Source organism: Bombus huntii, chromosome 1 (genome assembly GCF_024542735.1).
Source record: "Bombus huntii isolate Logan2020A chromosome 1, iyBomHunt1.1, whole genome shotgun sequence".
Classification (NCBI taxonomy): domain Eukaryota; kingdom Metazoa; phylum Arthropoda; class Insecta; order Hymenoptera; family Apidae; genus Bombus; species Bombus huntii.
Genome location: NC_066238.1, coordinates 26,607,182 through 26,620,332, shown reverse-complemented (window position 1 = coordinate 26,620,332; position 13,151 = coordinate 26,607,182). Strand labels below are relative to the sequence as shown.

Sequence of the window (13,151 nt, the reverse complement as noted above, 5' to 3'; positions counted from 1 at the left end):
CTACCTCACCACATACGAACCCACATACTGGCCCACTGACACCAACAAAATACCCGACCTTCTCGACTTCTTCATAACTAAAAGTATCCCATCAAGACACGTCCAGATCAACTCCTCGGCTGATCTCTCCTCTGATCATTCTCCCGTGATAGCAACAGTCAGTTCAACAATCATCGAGAATACACCTAATGGCTCCATTCACAACCAACACACCAACTGGCAGCTCTTCAGAGAAGTCTTCACACACTCAACCTCAGCCTTCACCCCACTAAAAACAAAGGAAGATATCGAAGCAGCCACGGAATACTTAAACACGAGCATAATAAACGCAATCCGCCTCTCCACACCGACAAAGCCATCTAACAGCAAACAAGAATATCCCCAATACATACTAAAAAAAATAGCAGAAAAACGTAGACTAAGAAGAGTATGGCAGACCCATAGAACACCGGAGGACAAACGCAAACTTAACAACGCAACTAGAAAGCTATCCAGAACCTTAAGAAACTATAAAAACGACTGTTTCCATAAATACCTCGCCAGCTTATCCCCCACAGCCGACGCCAACTACTCACTATGGAAGGCCTCCAGGAAATTCACACGCCCCCCACAAATAATCCCACCTATCCGCCGTCCGCAAGGTGGATGGGCGCGAAGCCCTATAGAAAAAGCCGACCTGTTTGCTAAACACTTGTCAAAAGTATTCAAACCTCATTCCCCCAAAGCCGCCGCGGACGTTACTGAATACCTGCACACCCCCTTCCAAATGTCCCCTCCTATCGAACCCTTCTCCTCTGCAGAGACTATAGAAACAATCAGTCGCCTAAACCCCAAGAAAGCAGCAGGACACGACCTAATAGGCAATAGAGCAATCAAGGAACTTCCCACAAAAGGGATAGCACTCATCACATCGATTTTTAATGCTATCCTTCGCCTGGAACATTATCCTAAGGCCTGGAAAATCTCATTGATTACCCTCATCCCTAAACCCGGTAAACCGATATACGAAACCTGCTCCTATCGCCCAATCAGTCTTTTACCTACCCTGTCCAAACTATTCGAGAAGATGCTCACGAACCGACTCCTTCCAATCCTAGAGAACTTGAAAACACTCCCAGATCACCAATTCGGCTTCCGAAAACATCATTCTACAGTAGAGCAAATCCACCGCTTAACTCATACGATCAGCCAAACACTCGAAAAGAAAAAATATTGCTCAGCGGTTTTCCTAGACATCCAACAGGCATTCGATAAAGTATGGCATGAAGGGCTACTATACAAACTTAAAAAGATCCTACCCCACCCCTACTACTCCATCCTAAAATCTTACCTAACCAATAGACAATTCATGGTTAAATGCCTAGACGCCACTTCCGCAACATTCCCAATAGAAGCCGGCATACCCCAAGGTAGTGTCCTCGGACCCCTACTGTACTCCATCTACACTGCCGACCTACCTATATCAAACGATATAACAATAGCGACATTTGCAGACGACACAGCGCTATTAGCTTCCCACGCAGACCCGGTAATAGCCTCATCCACTCTCCAGCGAAGTCTCGACTCCATGGAAAAGTGGTTTCACAAATGGGGCTTCAAAGTCAACGAAAAGAAATCCTCACATGTAACCTTCACGCTCCGAAAACAAACCTGCCCCCAGGTCACCATCAACAATGCAACAGTTCCTAGCAGGGACACAGTCCGATACCTGGGCATGACCCTGGACAGGAGACTAACGTGGAAGACACACATCTCAGATAAAAGGAAGCAACTAAAGGACAAACTAAAAAAACTCTATTGGCTCACGGGCCGACGCTCCAAACTAAATTTACAGAATAAAATTACCCTCTACAAGACCGTAATAAAACCTGTCTGGACCTACGGAATCCAACTATGGGGAACAGCAAGTAACTCCAACATCGAAATACTCCAACGCTTTCAATCGAAAACGCTAAGATCCCTAATTGACGCACCTTGGTATGTAACCAATGAAACAATACACCGCGACCTCAAGATACCCACCGTCAAAGAGGAAATAGCAAAATATAGCGACAGATACAGCAAAAGAATCAACAAACACCGAAACCCCCTAATCACTGGACTACTCGATACGACGGACCAGATTCGCAGGCTGAAGAGGCACTACCCGCTTGACCTAAACGTTAGATTCATTTAATTATCCAAATTAAGCATATGCACTTACTTATAATACTTATAAATTATACCTATCTATAATAAGTATTAACTTATTGTAAATAAACAGCCATGTCACTGCGCCACGCCAGAAAAATTACTGAAAATTCTCAACGCGAGAATTGATTGTAATTTCAACAAATAAATAAAAAAACGTATGTGGCTATTAGCAATGATGATAAATGCTGAAAATACTATAGGATTAGATTTGTTTCAAATAGTATATTTTTTAAGTAGTATTTTTAAAATAGTTAATAATAAGCATGCTCGAACATACGCAAGGTATACACAAATCCACATACTCGAGAATACATATGTATACTTACGATCCTGGATTCGATGTCGAGACTTTGGTCTCGCCTTCTCTTCCCAAGGACGGGTGTGCAGAGGAACATATCCATAGAGCTTCCATCCCTTCTTAGACTATCCAAACTTCTGACAGCGACTATACCAGCAGCCTCGTATAATTCCCGCAATGGTTTTGGCCTGGTGTTTGATGTGAACAGCGCCGTCGATGGTTTGTTAACGATATGAAAATGCTCTGTCCTTGTCGCGAACGTGCAAATATCCGATTCCGCTATAACATTATGTAAATTCGTTTAAAATATTTGATTCGATGATGCAAGATTTTATTATATAATATCAGATAACTAAGGATACACTATAATAGTACATTTAATAAAAATTTTCTTATTGGATGTACGTAATTATTCTGCGAAATAACGGTTTTTTTTAATGGTTTATTGTGAATTATTCGCTTTATTTTTATACATTGTTTATTATCTAAGATTATGAAGTTATACAACATTGTTTATTATCGTGTTTGTTAAAATTTGATTACTTCGCGTCTAGTAAACAATCAAGACAAGGAAATTAAAAAATTGTTATCTCGTCTGAATATATTTTGTAATGAATTCAAAAGAATGGAAATAAGGTTTGTGCAAGTAAAAGATTTATTCTTTTAATAATAAGAATTAATTAAAATTAACATATAGAAAAAATCAGATATTGGACAGATAGTAAAGATAGGTATCAATGAAATTTAATAAAAGTTTTATTTATTTAAGTTTCATTTATTATGCATATATTTTCATAGTATATAGATTATTTAGTAAATAACTGAGATTAATATTTTCCACTATCTGTTCACTTATCTTTGTCCCGATTATATGTACGATAGAATAAAATAAGTTACAATAGAATAGAATAGAATAAAATAGTATAGAATAGAATAGAGTAGAATAGAACAGAATGGAATAGAATAGAATAGAATAGAATAGAAGAGAATAGAATAGAATAGAATAGAATAGAATAGAATAGAATAGAATAGAATAGAATAGAATAGAATAGAATAGAATAGAATAGAATAGAATAGAATAGAATAGAATAGAATAGAATAGAATAGAATAGAATAGAATAGAGTAGAGTAGAATAGAGTAGAATAGAACAGAATAGAACGGAATAGAAAAGAATAGGATAGATTGAAAAGTTTTAAGTTAACAATTTATCTGATCTCACGTGCAATTGTTTTCAATAATTAATGAATTTAATGGTTTAATCAGATGATTAGATTATACTTAAAAAAAAGACTCAAGAGCTATTTTGAATTACTGAACCAACAAAATAGTGTACCCTCATAACATAATAAAATACTATCTATTAATATTTTAATTATCTATTATAATCGAGTATTTTTTATCAAGATAATAATAACTTTGGTAATTAGGACAAGTCAGGTTAATGTTATTAAAATACGTCAATTTATACAATATAACAGTAAAATTTTGAAAAGGATCATTTGGGCAACTATTTCTCACATTTTCGTTGAGATGTATATATAGTGCGTCCGGTTTACTTGAAGCGTTCAAATATCTTACAAATATGAATTATACGAAAAAATGTTTCAGACAAAAGTTGTATCAAAGTGGGGAGAATATACGATACGTCTTGAGATTTTGGGATTAATGTATACTATACATTAAAGAGAATGTACTTTTATTTGTTTGCGATAATCTTGAAACATCCTATAAAGATCACATTAACATTTTTTAATGGAAACCTGTATTTTTTGCATATTCTTTTAACTAGCATTAATCATATGTTTGTCACGTCATCAACTATCAAGATATAAACTTTCGAGTTCGATATGCTGCCGGCATCACGGCATCAGTGTTACCCGATATAGGTGCGCCACGGGATCACATAATGAGATACTGCTTATAATGCCACAGTCCCGAACAAAATAATAATACGTGTGTCCTGTCTTTAATTTCTCAGAGACAACATAAATTTTTGCAGTAAAGTAAAACGTAAATGCCACCACCCAAGAAGAAGGAATCTGTTATTAAGTACTATGTTAAGTACTATGTTAAGTACTATGTCTCACAACCATGTAAGTGCCGATATGTGAGCCACAGACAGAGAGACCGCGATATCAAGAATTGTTAAACCAGAAGTTGAAAACCTAATTGCTTCCAAAATTTTTACACTAAATCTACTAACACTTCGTGTATACCTATTCCTACCGTGTGCTGTCAAGATAACTGGTGATTAAAGAAGTAATAGTTTTTATGATTTAACTTAGATAATGGTTAATTTATAACTAAATGTATATAAAATGATGAACTATCATAAAATTTCGTCCAAATTTATTTTTGTTTAATATTAAATATAGACTTAAATAGAATTACACTTTTATTTATATAGAGATATATCTTATTCAAATTCGCTGCATTGTTTACAAATTATCTTATTATCAAATGAACATTTTCCGCATAAATATTTCCCGCATTTTAGACAAATTTTCATAATTTTGTAATCTTTGCAATTTTTTACTTGATAAGTATTTTGTAGTAATGAATCTGATTTTCCTGCGATTCTTTATATAAAAGTAATGTATGCACTAGGTTTATAACTAGCAATTTTGTGAATTCTCTGTAAATTGGCCCCATACTGTAGATACCATTGCAAATTTATTGGTTCGTAAACGTTGGCTTTTTTCGCTCTTGTTATCAAATCGTATAAACCTCATAATTTCTGCAAAGTCATCCCTGCTCATCGTTTTTGAAAAAAATGCAGGTCTCCAAATTTTATTCCACAAATATGAGATATCTAAATTTGTTGCCTGATATGCACCGCGGGCATATAGCAGAGCAATAAATGCATCTAGTTTTGTTGCATCTAGCTGTTAGTCCCCAATGCTCTAAATGCTTCTTTTTCCGTACATTTCATTACATGATCCCTTATACGGTTATCAATGATATGATAAAATGCCATCTTTACTTGTCCTTTCATTATATGCCGTTTAGCATATCTCTAAAAATATTATGAACTGATGTCCAGCCTGATGTTTGGGACTTGCATTTATTTCGCTCCAAACTGTCCCATTGGGCCCAGTTTCGATACGTTCGTTCTCTACATCAATTTGACCCTTTGCTGTCAACGATAATTTCTTTCCTTTTTGCCCTTACGTAAATGCTTATTTATAATATTCAACTCTGATTCGGTTGTAAATAGTTTTTCACGTGCTCTCACGCCGTTTTCAGTTGCTGAAGTTTCTTGTTCATCGCACACTGAACAGTTTTCTTCTACGTCAGTTATTTTCTTTTTATAATTTTTTTTCGAAAACTTTTGACATTTCTAGGGTAAATATTTATCACAGAATAATACCATGTATGGAATACAAAATTATTGTCAAATTTGATATGCTTTACTTTTTCTTCTATAACAACTTTACGCAAAACGCTCTGAGATGCTCTCTGTCTGAGTTTTAAAGATAACAAGTTTAGATGTCGACTAATTAACTAACAAACTGAGATTCTGTTCGAAAGGACGATAGCAAGTAAGAATATGGTCTGTGACGGCGATATTTATACGAAAATATTGATGGGTGCTGGCCGTTCTCCACTAAGGGTTACTCGAGGGTGGAGTTGGGAAAGCTTTCCCGTGTTTTATCTCAATGACAAATAACCCTGAGAAACTTCTCGACTTTTAAAATGTTTGTAGCAATGGACTGTAAAAAATGCTAAATGTTATGGCGGTTCCTTAAGATTATTATGGGCCGGAGTTGATATGTCTTGGCAGCTGGTGGCCATCTTGATCGAGGGGTGGATTATGTTTATGACAAGATCACGGGTGTAACAGCTGTTGTTATTTGTTATTATTGATTTTGTTTGTCATTTGACCTTGAGATAGCCTTTTCTTTGTACTGATTGCATTTACTTTAAAAATAACTAAAATATTTTCTCGGGCAGTCAAAATGACCGGTCATGGTAGGCAAGGCAGAGTACAAATTTTTCTCAGAAAATGAAAGAGCAAACTAAAAGTAAATACCGAAAAATATATTGTATGCAAGTTTTAGGAAAAATCAGACATTATGAAGCCATATGATAAAGTTTAAATATGGTTAACTTTGTGTAGAAGTTCGAGAGCGGTCAATTTAACCGCCGCTGGTAGGTTTTGTGTTAAAGATCGTTAAGTAAAATCTCAAAGTAATGCATAATTTATTAAAAGAATACTAATTATGAGAAGAAAAAAAATCGTGAAGACCGCCAATAGTAACAGAGCAGAAGAAACGGGTCATTATACTTGTTGCTTCAAATTCGACATTAATATCACGTGAAATTGCTCGCAATGCGCGTGTTATTCCAAATATCAAAAGTGTCCTCCGCGTCCTTCAGAAGTGTAAGTTTATTTAACGATTAAAAATGAAGCAAAAGCCTGCGCCAACAAAACAACATAAATATCAACGGTTAACATTCACAAATGTACGTGTTCACTGGAAGAAAAAATGAAAACGTATTTTAGTTACTGAGGAAAAAAATTTAATATGGGTGTCCTTGATGGATTTTAATTCTATTACCGTGACTTAGAAAAAGGAAGAATGGTGAAAAAGCGACGACAAATGGACAACAGTGACATGATGCCGAATCGATTCAAAGAGAAAATGAATGGCCAAAGAAAATGGTACATAAATAAATTTGATCTTAGAACAAATCAATAAATGCGTTCTATGTATTATCAAACACAAGTTTATTTTCCAGTGTGACAATACTGTCGTTCATCGAGCTAAGGTTGTAGAAACATTTCTTGCAAGAGAAAATATATCAGTCTACGCGCTTTCCAGATTTGAATATAATTGAAAATTGTTGGGGAAAGAATGGAAAACAATACGATAATATTCAATAATTAAAGGAATCTATTACAGTAGAATAAAAATATAAAAATAATAATTTGTCCCAGAATATCATTTAAAAGTTATACATATTCTGACCACACGTTATTCATTTTATGTTAATCATGATGTAAATTCTCTTTTTGGGAAGAGTATAAAAATAAATACATTTATTAGACAAATAGATTTTGTTAATGTGCTGTCATTTGAATATTGGAGAGAACAACTACATATTTAGTAACAGATTCCTTTTTCCTACGTCATCATATTTAAATTGCAATATTTGTTACATTTACAAACATCTTAAGTTGTCTCTGAGAATATAAAAATAGCACACATGTATTATCATTTTGTCCGGGATTGTACTAATGGTATTACATTACTTGAACACAAAGTAATAGGTTTCCGATGTTTCCAAAACAATCAGTCAATATAGTTAGTTTCTTCCATTGCTCCGTCGAATGTGAAAGTACATTGTTACGTTTGGCGACTCTCTGCATTGACCAGGCTACTGGTAACATCAACTAAATCTCAATCCACAACAGAGACCAAGCCGAGAGCAAGATGACATCCAGATGTCTACGCATCCTTACTACGTACCCCCAATAGTCTTAAGGACTCACCAATAAATCTTGGCATTTTCATAGTTAAGGTCCTTCAGACCAAAAACAAACATCTTCTATTTCCAGTGTTCTTTACATTTTTGTTTACTACGAGAAGATATGGGAAAGTTAGTTTTCTCACATTCGGTATTTTCCGTTAGCAACTTTCTCTCAAGGGTGGCTAAGACCCTTCCTAGTCCACCAGGGTTCGTGTGCTCCAATCAAAAGCAATGTCCATCGCCCTTGCTTTACTAACCAAAATTGTCTTTAACGAATCAGCTCATCTCGTGGCCTCAGACACACCCACTCCTAGCTTTCCTCCGCTACAACATTGTCACTAAACATAACTCAGTCTCTAAAATAGTCAACATCTTTTTTACCGAGTTTCTACCCTTAGATAGTCACGTACTTAACGTATCAGTGTAACTAGGTTTTACATAAAGTTGTTGGAATGAATTGTGATTTATGTGTGTTAATTCAATGTGTATTTCATTGTGATTGCTGAATTCATAATAAAGATTAATAAAAGCAAAATAGATAGTTGTGTTACGACTCAGCTATTTTATTTTATCATCCAACTTTCAAGTTTACGTGACACTACACACAGCGGAGAAGATTTTTTTTTATTTACAAGTACTTTACAATCAATTCTCGCATTGAGAATTTTGAGTAAGTTTCTCTAGCGTGACGCAGTGACATGACTAATTATTTATATTCTAGTGCTTAGGTCTAAAGGATATTGTTTTATCAGCCTGCGGATCTGGTCCGACGTATTAAGTAATTTAGTAATTAGGGGGTTTCGATGGTTGTTAACTCTTATGATATATCTATTACTACACTTTGTTATTTCTTCTTTGACTGTGGGTATCTTGAGGTCGCGATTTATTGCTTCGTTGGTAACATACCAGTGTGCATGTATTAGGGATCTTAGAGTTTTCGATTGGAAGCGTTGAAGTATTTCAATGTTGGAATTACTTGCTGTTCCCCATAGTTGAATTCCGCAGGTCCAGACAGGTTTTATTATAGTCTTATAGAGCGTAATTTTGCTCTGCGTGCTTAAGTTGGAACGTCGGCCAATGAGCCAGTAGAATTTTTTAAGTTTAGCCTTGAGTTGCTTCGATTTGTCTATGATGTGTTGTTTCCATGTCATTCTCCTGTCCAGGGTCATGCCCAGATATCTGATTGAATCCTTGTTAGGAATTGTTATATTGTTAATGGTCACCCGAAGGCAGGTTTGCTTTCGCGGCGTGAAGGTTACATGTGTGGATTTATTTTCGTTAATTTTTAAGCCTCAATTGTGGAACCACTTTTCCATAGAGTCGAGACCTCGCTGGAGAGTGGAGGATGTAATTATCGGGTCTGCGTGGGATGCTAATAGCGCTGTGTCATCAGCAAATGCCACTATATTTAACTCTGTTAAAATTGGTAAATCGGCAGTGTAGATGGAGAACAGCAGGGGTTCGAGGACACCACCTTAGGGGATGCCAGCTTCTATTGGAAATGTTGCGGTTATAGCGTCTAAGTATTTAATCATGAATTGTCTACTGATTAGGTAGGACTTTAGGATGGAGTAGTAGGTGTGTGATAGGATTTTCTTTAGTTTGAACAAAAGTCCTTCATGCCACATTTTGTCGAATGCCTGTTGAATGTCCAGGAATACCGCAGAGCAGTATTTTTTTTCTTTTCTAAGTTTTGGCTGATATTATGTGTTATTCGATGAATTTGCTCTATCGTAGAATGTTGCTTCCGAAAACCGAATTGATGATCTGGCAATGTTTTCAAATCCTCTAAGAGTGGAAGCAGTCCGTTAGCATCTTCTCGAATAGTTTTGACAAAGTAAGTAGAGGACTAATTGGGCGATAGGAGCTAGTTTCGTGTATTGGTTTTCCCGGTTTAGGGATGAGAGCAATGAGCGATATTTTCCCGGACTTAGGATAGTATTCAAGGCGAAGAATTGCATTAAAAATTGATGTGATGAGTGCATTACCTTTTATGGGAAGTTCCTTGATTGCTTTAATACATATTTGGTCATGCCCCGATGCTTTCCTGCGATTTAGGCGACGGATTAATTCTGTAACTTCTAGAGAAGTGAAAGGTTCAATAAGAGGAGACATTTGAAAGTGCGAGTGCAGGTATTCAGTTATTTCCGGGGCAGTTTTGGAGGAATGAGGTTTAAATACGTTAGATAGGTGATTACCAAACAGGTTGGCTTTTTCTATAGGGCTACGCGCACATCCACCTTGCGGACAGCGAGTTGGAGGGATTATTTGAGGGGGACACGTGAGTTTCCTGGAAGCCTTCTATAGTGAGTAGTTGGCTTTAGCTGTGGGAGACAGATTGGCGAGACATTTTTGGAAACAGTCATTTTTATAGTTTCTAATAATTTTGATTAAATTCCCAGTTGCGTTATTTAGTTTGCGTTTGTCGTCGGGTGTTCTATGACTCTGCCATACTCTTCTAAGTCTACGTTTCTCTGCGATTTTTTTTAATATGTGATGGAGGTATTCATGTTTATTGATAGAAGTCTTAGTAAGTGTGGAAGAGCGGATAGCGTTTATTATGCTGGTGTTTAAGTATTCCGTGACTGTTTCAATACCTTCATTTGTTTTTAGGGAAATTAAAGCTGATGTTGAATGATTAAAGACTTCTCTAAAGAGTTGCCTGTTGGTGAGTTGGTTATGAATAAAGCCATTATGTGGATTATAATAATTGTTGAGCTAATTGTTGCAATAACGGGGGAATGATCTGAAGAGAGTTTCGCCGAGGAGTTGATTTGGACATATCTTGGCGAGATATTTTTAGTTACAAAGAAGTCAAGTAAATTAGGTATTTGTTAGTGTCAGTGGGCCAGTATGTTGGTTCATATGTGGTGAGGTAGCTGAGTCTATTGGTGTTTACTGTGATAAGTCTGCTGCCCCATTGGGGATGTTTGGCGCTATAGTTTCCTCCAGCTATGAATTTATTGCTCAGAGCATCAAGGAAGTTATCACAGTCTTCTTTAAAAATGGAGCGTCTAGGAGGACACAATATACTGTTGAAGTGGTGATTGTACCATGGCAATCTTCTATCTCTACGTTTGTAGCTTGGAGGTAGTACTTCTGAAACGATGGAAGCTCATAATGCTCAATGCTGGTTTTGATAATAATTTCGATGCCGCCGTGGGCCTATCCGCTGGGATATTGGGTATGGTAGAAGTTATAACTGTTTATTTTCAGATAATTTTTGTCAGTGAAGAGAGTTTCAGATATGAGCATTACGTTAATTTGCTGTTGTTTTAAGAAGAGTCCTAGTTCGTATTTGTGTTGAGCTAAAACGTTGGCATTCCAAAGAGCTATGCGAATTGGTTTTATTTTGCGTCAGGGCGTATTAATTTACCCATAATGAGTGTTAATAATGATAGTAAGTTATTAATTTGTTCTGATTGTTTCTCGATTAATTTTTCGAGTCTAGAGAAGTTATCCGTGTTTTGTGAACTGGGAACACTATTTTGAGAATGGTCACTATGGATTTTCGGATTGTTTTGATTTCCTTGAACTGCCTGGGCATAGAAGATTGAAGGAGTAGAGAATTTCTGAGGACTGAGTACTTGGTTGGTTATCTCCTTGACTCTGAGTTTAGGATACTTATTTTTGTACAAGGTCTTCTCGGCTGAGCAACCTTTATAGTTCGCAGGATGCTCTCCTTGACAGAGGATGCACTTCGCAGAAGTTTCTGGAGATTTAGTGCACTGATCAGTAGGGTAAATACCTGCACATTTAACGCAGCGGAAATTATGGTTGCAATATTTCTGCGTGTGACCGTACCTTTGGCACCTTTTACATTGCACGATCTCTTTTTTTGTAAAAGGAGGTTCGAATTTTACTACTGAGTTCATTAGTCGATTGATGTTGTAAATTTGTTTATTGTTTGGCTTTTGTTTTAGGTCAATGAGGAATAAGGATAGCGGGTTTTTCGAGATTCTATGCCTTATGTTGTTAATGTTTGTTACTTCATGGCCATGATTTAGAAGTTCGAACTTCAGTTCGTCTAAGTTAGCTGACTGGTGGATGTTGCGTAGTACCACACGAAAAGGTCTTTCTCGTTTGAGTTGATATGTGTGGAAGTTTGCGTTCAAGGTTTTTAGTAACTTTGTTAGTTTTCTATAGGAGTCTGGGTTAGTCGGCAGAATTTTAACTTGGTTATTATTTATTTTTAGTTTGTATCCTCTTGTTGTTTGTATCCTCTTTGTTGATATCTTTCTCAATGGACTTTATCATTTTTTGAATGTCGATGACATCATCAATGAAGATAGGTGGGGGAGGGGGATTTTTTGTGTATGTTGATTAGTTAGTGTTTCAGCCACGTCCATGGAGTCATTTGTGGATTCTAATATTGCGAATCTATTGTAAATGGTTATACGGCCTGTTGACGATTCGTTCTGGCTAGTGTTTGCGTTTATTTTAACTATTTCTAGCTTACGTTTTTTTATTTTGTTAGTGTCGTTGGAAGGAGGAATATATTGTCCTTTTGCCACGGAGGAAGTAGAGCGGTGCAGTTATGGTTTTGCTCAAGAGAGCCTGATCGAGATACTTGGGCCATCTTCGAGCTACTTAATTCAATTTGAAATAACTAGTCGAGAGGCTTAAACATTTTAATACAACGTTCACAGATCATTGCCTGATAAGTGCAAAGCCAAATAGGCAAGAGTATAGTATATCACTCTCGACATACAATTTTTGTCTTAAACATTTTTTCGTCGTATTTATTTTTCGAAATATTTCAGCGTTTCGAGGTAAACCGGAAACGTTGTATAAGGTACAAAAGTTGTTATTATATTGTGTTTCTTAAGAACATATGATAATTATATAATATGAATATGAAAATATCAGCAATTGCTTATATATGAATTTTAATTTCTTTAAAGTGAGAGAGTATGTAAGTAAAAGAAAACAATTCACTTATGACTTTTATTAAAATAAATTCTCTCTGCATCAATCCAAATTTGTTATTTCTTTGTAATTGTATATTAGTCAGTTCATCATATGTTTATATTGCAGAATTTTAAATAAAATACATTTATAATTGCAGTCTAATTTTCAATCAACTTTCTGTAAAGATTATTACATATAAAAGTAATTGATTGATTGTTCTTTAGATTTTTGTGTTATATTTTAATAAAGCATAAACTTGTTAATTACGAAAAT

General features: G+C 35.8%; 1 protein-coding gene across 3 annotated transcripts in view; it reads right to left on the bottom strand.

Moving 5' to 3' along the window:
* Window positions 1-13,151, bottom strand: part of LOC126866303 (serine-rich adhesin for platelets) — a 219,830-nt gene that overhangs the window by 53,212 nt on the left and 153,467 nt on the right. For all 3 annotated transcript variants that reach the window (XM_050619730.1, XM_050619721.1, XM_050619732.1), the window contains exon 2: window positions 2,520-2,770. In XM_050619730.1, coding sequence (XP_050475687.1) covers window positions 2,520-2,770 — 251 coding nt within the window. The remainder of the gene's footprint in view (window positions 1-2,519; window positions 2,771-13,151) is intronic.